Source organism: Heptranchias perlo, chromosome 9 (genome assembly GCF_035084215.1).
Source record: "Heptranchias perlo isolate sHepPer1 chromosome 9, sHepPer1.hap1, whole genome shotgun sequence".
In the NCBI taxonomy this organism is placed as follows: Eukaryota; Metazoa; Chordata; class Chondrichthyes; order Hexanchiformes; family Hexanchidae; genus Heptranchias; species Heptranchias perlo.
In genome coordinates, this window is record NC_090333.1 from 50,282,269 (window position 1) to 50,294,498 (window position 12,230).

Consider the following 12,230-nt stretch of genomic DNA (forward strand, 5'->3'; position numbering starts at 1 on the left):
AGTAGAGAATTCCTAGGATTCACAAGCCACTGCGTGAAGAAATTCCTCCTCATCTCAGTCTTAAATGGCCAACCCCTTATCCTGCGACTATGGCCCCTAGTTCTAAACTCTTTAGTCAGGGGATACAATCTCTCAGCATCTACCCTGTCAAGCCCCCTAATAATCTTGTGTTTCAATGAGATCACCTCTCATTCTTCTAAACTCCAGAGAGAAAAAGGCCCATTCTACTCAACCTCTCTTCATAGGACAACCCTCTCATCCCAGGAATTAATCTAGTGAACTTTCATTGCACCGCCTCTAAGACAAGTATATCCTTCCTTAGATAAGGAGACCAAAACTGTACACACTACTCCAGGTGAGGTCTCACTAAAGCCCTGTACAACTGTAGTAAGACTGCCTTACTCTTATACTCCAACCCCCTTGCAATAAAGGCCAACATGCCATTTGCTTACCTAATTGCTTGCTGTACCTGCATACTAACTTTCTGTGTTTCTCGTACGAGGACACCCAAGTCTTTTTGAACACCTACATTTAATAGTTTCTCAACATTTAAAGAATATTCTGTTTTTCTATTCTTCCTATCAAAGTGAATAACCTCACATTTCCCCACATTATACTCCATCTGCCACCTTCTTGCCCACTCACTTAACCTGTCTCTATCCCTTTGTGTCCTCCTCAGAGCTTACTTTCCCACCTAGCTTTGTATCGTCAGCAAACTTGGATACATTACACTCGGTCCCTTCGTCTAAGTCATTAATATAGATTGTAAATAGATGAGGTCCAAGCACCAATCCTTGCGGCACCCCACTAGTTACAGCCTGCCAACCTGAGAATGACCCGTTTATCCCTACTCTGTTTTCTGTCCTTCAACCAATCCTCTATCCATGCTAATATATTTCCCCCAACCCCATGAGCCCTTATCTTGTGTAACAACCTTTTATGTGGCACCTTATCGAATGCCTTTTGAAAATCCAAATATACGACATCCACTGGTTCCCCTTTATCTACCCTGCTAGTTACATCCACAAAAAACTCTAATAAATTTGTCAAACATGATTTCCCTTTCAAAAAACCATGGCCACTCTGCTTAACTTTATGATGATTTTCTAAGTGCCCTGTTACCAATTCCTTAATAATGGATTCCAGCATTTTCCTGACGACCAATGTCAGGCTAACTGGCCTGTAGTTCCCTGATTTATCTCTTCCCTCCCTTCTTGAATAGCGGAGTAACATTTACTACCTTCCAGTCCACTGGACCGTTCCAGAATCTAGAGAATTTTGGAAAATCAGAACCAATGCATCCGCTAACTCTGCAGCCACCTCTTTTAGAACCCTAGGACGTAAGCCATCAGGGGATTTGTCGGCTTTTAGTCCCTTTAGTTTGTCCAGTACTTTTTCTCTAGTGATATTAATTGTTTTAAATTCCTCACTCTCATTTATCCCTTGGTTCCCCACTATTTTTAGTATGCTTTTTATGTCATCTGTGACGTATCTGCCGTTTCCTGACTCCCCATTATAATTTCTCCTGTCTCAGCCTCTATGGGACCAACGTTTACTTTTGCTACTCTCTTCCTTTTTACATACCTGTAGAAGCTCTTACAATCCATTTTTATATTTCTTGCTAGTTTACTTTCATATTCTAATTTCTCCCTTTTTAATCAATTTTTTGGTCATCCTTTGTTGGTTTCTAAAACTCTCCCAATCCCCAGGCTTATTACTCCTCTTGACAACATTATAGGCCTCTTCTTTCAATCTAGTACTATCCTTAACTTCTTTAGTTAGCCACGGGTGGATCACTTTTCCTGTGGAGTTTTTATTTCTCAATGGAATGTATACTTGTTGAAAATACTGAAATATTTCTTTAAATGTTTGCCATTGCTTCTCAACTGTCAAACCCTTTAATTTAATTTCCCAATCTAACTTTGACACCTCGCCCCTCATACTTATGTAATTTGCTTTATTTAAGATTAAGACTCTAGTTTCTGACTTAGGTATGTTACTTTCAAACTGAATGTGAAATTCTATCATATTATGATCATTCTTCCCCAGGGGTTCTTTTACTGCGAGATTACTAATTAACCCTGTCTCATTACACAGTACAAAGCCTAATGTAGCCTGTTCCCTGGTTGGTTCCATGACATATTGCTCTAGGAATCCGTCCCGAATACATTCCATGAACTCATCTTCTAAACTACCTTTGCCAATTTGTTTTGCCCAGTCTATATACAGATTAAAGTCCCCCATGATGACTGCATTTCCTTTGTTACAAGCTCCCATTATTTCATGATTAATACTCTGTCCAACGATATTGCTACTATTAGGGGGCCTATAAACTAATCCCCCCAGTGTTTTCTGCCCCTTGTTATTTCTCATTTCCACCCATATGATTCCTAATCTTCCGAGCCAAGATCTTTTCTCACCACTTTCCTTATGTCATCCTTTATTAGGGCTACACCCCCCCCCTCCTTTTCGATTCTGCCTGTCTTCCCTAAATGTCATGTACCCTGGAATATTTAGTTCCCAACCTTGGTCATTTTGCAACCATGTCTCTGTAGTGGCTATTAGATCAAACCCATCTATCTCCATTTGTGCAATTAATTCATCTATCTTGTTACGAATGCTCTGTGCATTCAGAGCCTTTAATTTTGACTTGGGACCATTTTTTCCTGCTTTGAACTTACTTGTTGTTGCACTGCTTTGGTAAACTCTCTGTCCCTTTCTGCCACACTTTGCTTATCTTTACCCAAGTCACTACACTGTTCTATTGTCTTAACTTTACTCATTAGATTTCTAAATCTTCCCTCACCTGACCCCTCCCCACCTCCTTTTTTATTTTAAAGCCATGTCTGCAGCCCTAGTTATTCGATTCGCCAGGATGCTGGTCCCAGCCCAGTTTAAATGGAGCCCGTCCCATCGGAACAGCTCCCTCTTTCCCCAGTACTGGTGCCAGTGCCCCATGAATTGAAACCCGTCTCCCACACCACTCTTTGAGCCACGCATTTAACACTCTGATCTGTTTGTCCCTATGCCAATTTGCGCGTGACTCAGGTAGTAATCCAGAGATTACCTTTGAGCTTCTACTTATTAATTTTGACCTTAGCTCCTCAAACTGTCTCAACAAAACCTCATTCTTAGTTCTACCTATGATGTTGGTTCCCACATGGTCCACGACAATTGGATTCTCCCCCTCATGCTCCAAGTTCTTTTCCAGCCGCGAGGAGATATCCTTAACCATGGCACCGGGCAGGCAACACAGCCTTCGGGACCCTCGGTCGCGGCTGCATAGAACAGTGTCTATCTCCCTGACTATACTATCCCCTACCATAACCACATTCATTTTTACTCCCCCCACTTGAATGGCCCCCTGTACCACAGTGCCATGGTCAGGTTGCCCATTCTCCCTGCAGTTTGTGCTTATTATGGTGTAGACCCTCATCTAGTCTAACTATTTCCATGGCCTTCAAACTGTAGTTAGTCCAGCAATATAAGATGTCCCATGAGACATCGAATCATAGAAACGTTACAGCACAGAAAGAGGCCATTCAGCCCATCAAGTCTGCGTCAGCTCTAGGCAAGAGCAATCCAGCTAGTTCCACTCCCCCGCCCTATCCCCGTAGCCCTGCAAATTTTTTCCTTTCAAGTATTTATTCAATTCCCTTTTGAAGGCCATGATTGAATCTGCCTCCACCACCCCTTCAGGCAGTGCATTCCAGCCCCTAACCACTCACTGTATAAAAAAGTTTTTCCTCATGTCACCTTTGGTTCTTTTGCCAATCACCTTAAATCTATGTCCTCTGGTTCTTGGCCCTTCCGCCAATGGGAACAGTTTCTCTCTATCTACTCTGTCTCGACCCTTCATGATTTTGAATACCTTTATCAAATCTCCTCTCAACCTTCTCTGTTCCAAGGAGAACAACCCCAGCTTCACCAGTGTATCCACGTAACTGAAGTCCCTCATCCCTGGAATCATTCTAGTAAATCTCTTCTGCACCCCCTCTAAGACCTTTACATCTTTCCTAAAGTGCGGAGCCCAGAACTGGACACAATACTCCAGTTGTGGCCGAACTAGTGACTTCCTTGCTTTTGTACTCTGTGCCTCTATTTATAAAGGCCAGGATCCCGTATGCTTTTTAACCGCTTTCTCAACCTGCTCTGCCACTTTCAACGATTTGCGCACATATACCCCTTTTAGAATTGTGCCCTTTAGTTTATATTGCCTCTCTTCGTTCTTCCTACCGAAATGTATCACTTCGCATTTTTATGCATTAAATTTCATCTGCCACGTGCCCGTCCATGCCACCAGCCTGTGTATATCCTCTTGAAGTCGATCACTATCCTCCTCGCTGTTCACTCCCTTCCAAGTTTTGTGTCATCTGCAAATTTGGAAATTGTGCCCTGTACACCCATGTCCAAATCATTTATATCAAGAAAAGCAGTGGTCCCAGCACCGACCCCTGGGGAACACCACTATACACCTCCCTCCAGTCCAAAAAACAACAGTTCAGCACTACTCTCTGTTCCCTGCATCGAAAATGCATCTTCTTTGCGGCATTGCTCACAGCAGGTTGGATGATACACTTCCATAAGGACAGGAGTGTTATACCACATAATGCACAATGTATTCTCTGCTGGTAAAATGGATTTGTGCCCCTTTCAAGCCACAAAGTTAAATTGTTATGTAAACAAAGCCTCAGGTCATTCAGAGTGTAGTTATCATTTGGTCAAAGAATTTAACAAATTGGATTATACTCAGGCTCCAGTTTAGAAGTATATAGCAATTTAAGATTCTAATCTTAAGTAAATAATCTAATAACCTGGTTGTTGCAGTGATTACAGATAACAGAGTTAAGGCCAATCAATTAACTGTATAATCTGTCTATTGGCATGGAAAGGTTGTCTGGACACCTTAGTGCTGAAAATCTGTCTGTAATTCTGAAATGGCTGTAACTCTACACAAGAGAGAAATGGACAAATTTAATTCTGCAAAACATGTTTTCAAACACAGAAGTTCCAAAATAATCAGATTGTAGCAAGTACTGAAGCATTAAAAGCTCGTGAGCAGTTTACAAATATTGTCCTTATGACACAAAATGGTGTCTGTTGAAACAAAGAATCTATAAATGTATTTTCATTGGATAAAAACACACTAAACAAGTTATTACTCACTTTGTAAACTTTAATATAGAGGTTCCAGGAGCAATGAATCCAGTATGGACTTGGATCTGGAATATTTGTGTGTTTGTTAACTAAAGCAGGGAGAAAAAAACAAGAGCTCTTAAATTCTAATAGGAGAGGCAACACTCAAGCTACAATATGTGCAGACCAGGCATTCCAGTTCATAACACTACAGTGAATACAGTTTATTGCATTGAAGAGGGTAAGTAGTACCAGTCATTTTCAACCGAGGTGTCATTTTCACAAACAGGGTATGTTTTTGAAATTACTTGGACTGTACTGTCGGGTTGGAGATCTTGAAGCTGCAGAGTTTTACTAACATTAATAACCGTGAGGGAAATTGTCAGTGTAACATGAGGCTTAAACAGCAGAATGTGCAAGCAGTTTTAACGAGGGACTAAGGATACAAGTAAATGGAAGAGTGTGCTCATAGACCTTCATGGAAAAATAAGCTATCAGCGAAAAGATCTAGAACAGAGGGCGAGTGACCAGATACAAAAATACAAACATGCTAAGAGTTGAGTTCTGGAGAAAGGGAAACAGAAATGCACAGAAACAGTTCAACAAAATGGGCTTTTTTATTTGGAAGAGAGAAGACTTTGAGGTGACCAACTTTTCTAAGGAATGGACAAAGCGGATCCAATTGTTCACTGTGCCGAAAGGTTCAATTAACAAAGGAACATAGCTTTAAAAATCAAGAAATGAAGCGAACACTTTCACCCAAAGAGTTAACAGAGTTGTGCAATAGGTTATAAGGGAAGGCTGTTGAAACAGACAGTATAAACGGGTTCAAAGGGCAATCAGACGGGTTCCTAGAGAGAGAAGAGATTGAGGCACGGAGTGAGCTACCAGGCAAATATGGTTGATTTATCTAAAGAGGGTTGGGTCTGTTGTGCCTGGAGAGAAAAGGTAACCCTCAGCTTCTCTTCTCCACTACCTACCATCTCCTTAAATCCCTATCCCCTGCCTCCTCCACCCTCGCCTCCAACAAGTGTGAGCTCATTGACTTCTTTGTCAATTAGATGGAGACCATTTGTTCAGCTGCTGCTCCACCCCGCTCCGCCCCACCCCCCGCCCCGCCTTTGCCAAAGCCAAACATCCCCCAGGCTTGCTCCTACCCTAGCCCTGAACCCACACCTCTTCCTAGTTTTGGTCCCATCTCTTCTTATGCCCTTTCCAAGCTCATCTTGTCCATAAGATCCACCTCTTGATCCTTTGACCCCATTCCTACTAAACTGCTGACAACTTCCCTTTTTGATTGCTATGTTAGCTGACAACTCAAATGGTTCCCTTTCTCAGATATTTTCCCCTTCCAGCAGAGGTTATGGAATACCAATGCCGAATTCCAAATAATTTTCCATCCTTCCAAACTTGGGGATGAAGGGAGCATGAGCTTCTCCATTGCTCCAGTGCATTCTGTTATTGGGTAACATGGCACCAATTTTGAACTAACTGATGAAAAGTAAGTCGATCTATAATTAACTAGTACCAAGAATTTATACAAAAATGAATTGTTTGGCACATTGACAGATAAATCCATTATTTCCGCCTTGCTTCATAAAATATTCAGTAAATAGGGATAGGTATGGACATTTGATACAAGAACAAAGACCGGAGATTTACGTATCTGCGGTCGCCAGCTCACGATTTTCCAGCCATGCTGTTTAATGGATGGAAAAATCATAAGCTGACGAGCGCAGAAGAGACAAACTCTGGCCAAACTATCCACATCTCCAGCTGCAATATTTACGTATATTACCCTATATTGGCAAGCAGTTACTGATGAAAATAGCAGAGGACTTTTACACCCCACCCATGGCAGCAAGAGAATACCGTTTAATTGAACAAAGACTGGAAAGCTTTGCAGATAGTAAATTAGCCCTCAACATTAATAATTAACCCAAAATGGAAAAAGCTGGCAAAGAACAGGTCAGTCAACATTTGAAAAAAAGTTTAAAAGTTTGGAGAAGCCAGTCATCAGTTTGCATTAATGAAGGGTTTCATCCCAAACATAAAAACTTATTTTTCTCTTTTCAGATGCTGACCAAGCTGCTGTGCATTTCCCGCATTTTCTATTTTTCAATTCTTATTTCTAATATTTGCAATTTCTCTTTGCCTTTAGCAGTAACCCACTTAAGTTTTTCAGTAATCATCTGTGATTAAAATGTTAAGTTGTCTGGACACCTTAGTGCTGAAAATCTGTCTGTAATTCTGAAATGGCTGTAACTCTACACAAGAGAGGAATGGACAAATTTAATTCTGCGAAACATGTTTTCAAACACAGAAGTTCCAAAATACACAGATTGTAGCAAGCTCGAGTTTTTAATAGGACACAAAATGGTGTCTGTTGAAATAAAGGGCCCGATATTACCATGGCGGCGGGGGGTTGATTGGGCGCGTGGGTAACTCGCCCGGTGAAATCAGTCTGCCCCGCGTGCAATCGCAGGCTGATTGGATCCACTTACCTGGTCTTCCGGGTTCCCCGCTGCTAAGCTGCGCGGCGGGCGGACTGCACATGCACAGTAAGGTCTGTCAGCTGGAGGAGCTCCAGTTAAAGGGGCAGTCCTCCACTGACTGATGCTGCAAGAAATAGGAAAAATTACAGCATGGAGCAGCCCAGGGGGAAGGCTGCTCCCAGGTTTAATGATGCCTTACTCCAGGTATCATTGGATGGGGTGAGGAGGAGGGGGAGGACAGAGATCTTCCCCCCCGGCGGGCGGGAGGAAGCGGCCTGCCTCTGCCACCAAGAAGGCCTGGCTTGAGGTGGCAGAGGAGGTCACCTGCACCACCAACATATCGCGCACCTGCATACAGTGCGGGAGGCACTGCAATGACCGAAGTAGGTCAGCCAAAGTGAGTACACTTACTCATTCCCCTACACTCCGTCTGCCACATCACCACCCTCACCCCACATCTCCTTCTGCACTGCCAACACTACTCTGTCACATCACTCCTCACACCCACTCAAACCTCATCTTACCTGATCAGAATGAAGACTTACTCACCTCGCCAGTACTCATCCCGCCACTACCACTCAACCCAATCCTCATACAATCTCATGGCTCTATCTCATACATCTCTTTCACAGTCAACCTCACTCAACCTGCCACTACCTGTGCTGTAGCCACAGGGCATGCATCACATATGTGCAGTAGGCAGCATAAGGCAAACGTGTTGTGAGCATGAAAGGGATGCACAAGGGTGTTTGAGGGTTTGTCATGGTTTTTACTTACATTTAATTTCTGATCAACTCACATTACATATTATATCGGCACCACTACTGTCACGTCTTTGCTAATCTTGTCTGGTTTGTGCAATAATGCCCTTTCCTGAGGATCACAATGAAGACGCACAACTGATGCCACCCATTGTGTCACTGCAGAGTGGGTGTAGGTGTATTTGCAGGGCTCTTTTGTGCAGACAGCTGAGAGACGTCGGCGATGTCCCCGATGGCACCCTGGAAGGATGCGGAGAAGTTGTTGAGGGCAGTGGTGACGTTGACAGCGACAGGTAAGAAGATGGTGCTCGGGCCAGCCGGGAGCAGCTTGGCATGAAGGAGGCTGCAGATGTCCACGACTACATGTCGAGTGACTCTGAGCCTCCGTGTGCACTGCTGCTCAGAGAGGTCCAGGAAGCTGAGCCTCGGTCTGTGGACCCTGTGGCGAGGGTAGTGCCCTCTGCGACGCATCTCTCTCTGCTGTTGCCCTCCCTCCTGCTGTGCAGGTGGATGTGTCACAGCACTGTGTTGTGGAGCTCCACGTGTCAGAGGTGGACGGCGTGGCCGGTGATGCTGTTCGCCCTCCGAGGAGGTCATGACTGCGGCTACGGCGGCCCCCATCCAGAAGATGTACATCTGAGGGGTCCGCAAGGTAGGTACATGTGTCTGGACACCGGGGTAAGTGTGCAAGTTTGTGAATTTTATTGTTAGGAGGAGGGTGGTGGAGGCCAAACTTTGTCCAAAGTGACAGAGTGGCCTCCTGCAATGAGTGAGGATCTCCCCGCCCCCACCTGTCAAATGGACCTTTGCAGCTGCCACAGGCTGATGGCTGCAACACATCCATTTGAACTGGGAGTGTTTCCTCCAGTACGGGAAACAGTCCCAGTTGTTTGCAAAATCCCAACCCTCCTAAAATATCACGTTAATCAGGTCTCTAAACGACCTGAAATACCAAGATAAATACCTTAAGTGGCACCCCGCCGGCTTTAATTGCCGGTGGGAGTCCCACATGCAGGGGCTGCGTGCACATGTCAGTGCATCAGTGGGGAACCCGGAAATGGGGCGGGTTGGAGCCGGGCTCCCGACCCGCCCCGGGAATCCCCAATTTTCGTAGCCCCCCCGCCAGGAACGCACCCGATTGCGGGTGCTAAAATAGAGTCTATAAATGTATTTTCAGTGGATAAAAACACATTCCAGAGCAACTCTATTTTATTTTATTAGTGGTTTCAACTTCAAAGCTGAAAAAACACATTTGAGGTAAGTAGACCTGAAATTGCAGGCCTTTGTGCCCCAGAAATTAACAACATTTTATAAGCGGTAACATTTCTCCCCTAGAGAAACATTGGAGAAGTACTTTGAACTTTCCTATCTCTTGAATGGAACTTTATGGAATTCACATATCCACATTTAATAAATATTAACTGAGTTAATTTTTGATGCTACATGGACCAACCTTTGCTTGAAGTCTTCCGCCAATTGTTGATCGCATGTGAAAGGCAGCAACAATGACATCACCGTGGGCACTAACACCCAAAGAAGCAAATACTTTTCCCTCCTGGATTCGGTGTTCTCTTCGGGATTTAATAAATTTTAAACATTTAAATTCTATTTAACAAAAGCCTTTATTAACAAAAAATCTTACTTGGCCTTATTTTGTCCACACCCATTATAAGCCATTTTGAAAAAGGGTGGAAGAAAACAGATTACTAGCATAAGAGAAGCAATATGAGATTTTACATTCAGGGTATCACTAATATAAAGGGTGTGGTCTCAAGAACAGTAGGATATTAATTTCAGAGGTCTCTAATTATTGGGAGTTGTAACGCATGACCAGACATCACACTGTTCTCTCTTCTCCATTCAGTCTCCTGATATAACAGCCAAAAATCATCTACATATAAAAGTTTTCATCTCGTGCATGCCCATTATATCACCATTGTAGGTCACTCAAAAAATATCACAATTAACTGAAATTTCAAATAAAAACTTTGCTTCGCACTCACTAAATTATCTCTGAGCATATCTCAAAGAATGTAGTCAAACATTTCAATCAATTTTGTTTAACACCAGTTCTATTATAAAATACACTTTATATTATGTATTACTGAAGTTAAATGTGTGAAAACACTTAAGAATCCAGTCTAAGGTTTTAGGCCCGTTCTACTTCAAAACCTCTCCTGCCAATATAGCTACTAAGTCTAGGCACAAATGTTACATCTTTATCTAGTGAAGCAAATCAGTATGCAGGTAGGTTCACTATTGCTTTATTCATACTTCATTTTATTTCTTTGTACAACAAGCAAATAATTGAGTTTGAGCAAACAAACCAGCACTCCGATGTCGATGTGATACTATGCACACACTCAAAACTTTGACACATATTGTGGATAGGTCTAATTATTTCTTTCACCATCTAATTTCCCCCCCCTCATCTCCTGAAGGTACTAACTAATACTGGGGTACAGTGCCATAAGTCACTGGAGTCTCCTGATATAACAGCCAAAACTATTCTCTTAGAGTGGACGAATGCTAATGTAGTTCCCATTTTAAAATGGTGGGGGGGGGGGGGGGGGGGGGGGAAGGTGCAGAATAAGGCAGAACCTGATAACTCCAGTCCCATTTGCTTGACATCCCTTGAGCATCTTCCCGTAATAGGGAAGATGCTCAAGGGAATCATTAGGGATGCAACATACGTCCACTTAGATAGAGAAGGCCGTATGAGGGACACCCAACAAAGCTTCTGGAAAAGAAGGTTGTGTCTTACCAATCTGATTACATTTTTGGAGGACGTCACCAGGTTACTGGATGGGGGTAACCCAGTAGACATTGTCTACCCGCACATTCAGACTTGTGATAAGGTACCGCACAAGAGACTTCTCTACAAGATAGAATTGTATGGAATTAGTGGGAATCTGTTGCAGTGGATTGAAATTTGGCTGAATGCCCATAGGCAGAAAGTGGTTGCAAATGGATCTGAATCTGCTTGGAGACCGGTTACGAAAAGTGGGTCCCGCAGAGATTGGTGTTAGGACCTTTGCCACTTACTATTTTCATTCATGATCTAGATGTAGGTGTTGGGGGAATGATCCACAAGTTTGCGGACAGTACCAAGAGTATGCGCAAGAGTTAGGACACTAGAGGATACTCGGTTACTACAAACAGATCTAGATGTGCTGGGGGATTTTCCAGTTTTTTTTCCTGAATTGGCCTGGGTTTTTAATCTGCGTTTTTTTGCCTCTCTCAGGAAATTACATGGCTCTGAGCGGGTGGGGAGTGTATGTATTGTGATGCATAAATCATCGCAACTTTGTGGGACAGGCTGGATGGACCTGTAGATCTTTACCTGCCTGTCATTTTCATATGTTGATAAGTCTACCCACCCTCAGATACCTTGCCCAAATGATAGCTTGCCAACGCTCTCTTTCTAGGCTATTTAACCATGGAGGGAGTGACACAAGCAAGCTTGAATCTGCCCTCTTCCAAAGGCCACACTAGCGTCGTTTGTCTATGATGCCCCCGCTGAGATCAGCTAACTCAGCTTACAACTAGGAACAAAACTTAGACCCTTTATGGTCTGTATGGCTCACATCTCCACTGGCCAATGCCTTGATCACTGAGCCATTAGGAGAGCTACCATTAGCTGCTTCATTTCTGTATTGTACGTAGGACTCATGTGGCATCCTCTACACTGTCACCTGATATCTAAGGCTAGAAATTATTGTTCACAATATTAGCAAAAACTTAACACATTCATGGGACACTCCTGTCTACTATTTTAGCAAAGATGTTATGCAGTTTATTTTATACTGATTAATGATTGTTAAAACAACAGACACAG

General features: G+C 43.2%; 1 protein-coding gene across 3 annotated transcripts in view; it reads right to left on the minus strand.

Moving 5' to 3' along the window:
• The window catches only part of dnajc6 (DnaJ (Hsp40) homolog, subfamily C, member 6), a 110,413-nt gene that overhangs the window by 39,138 nt on the left and 59,045 nt on the right, over window positions 1-12,230 (minus strand). For all 3 annotated transcript variants that reach the window (XM_067990386.1, XM_067990385.1, XM_067990384.1), the window contains exons 8-9: window positions 9,846-9,963; window positions 5,167-5,246 (exon numbers count right to left, since the gene is read on the minus strand). In XM_067990386.1, coding sequence (XP_067846487.1) covers window positions 5,167-5,246; window positions 9,846-9,963 — 198 coding nt within the window. The remainder of the gene's footprint in view (window positions 1-5,166; window positions 5,247-9,845; window positions 9,964-12,230) is intronic.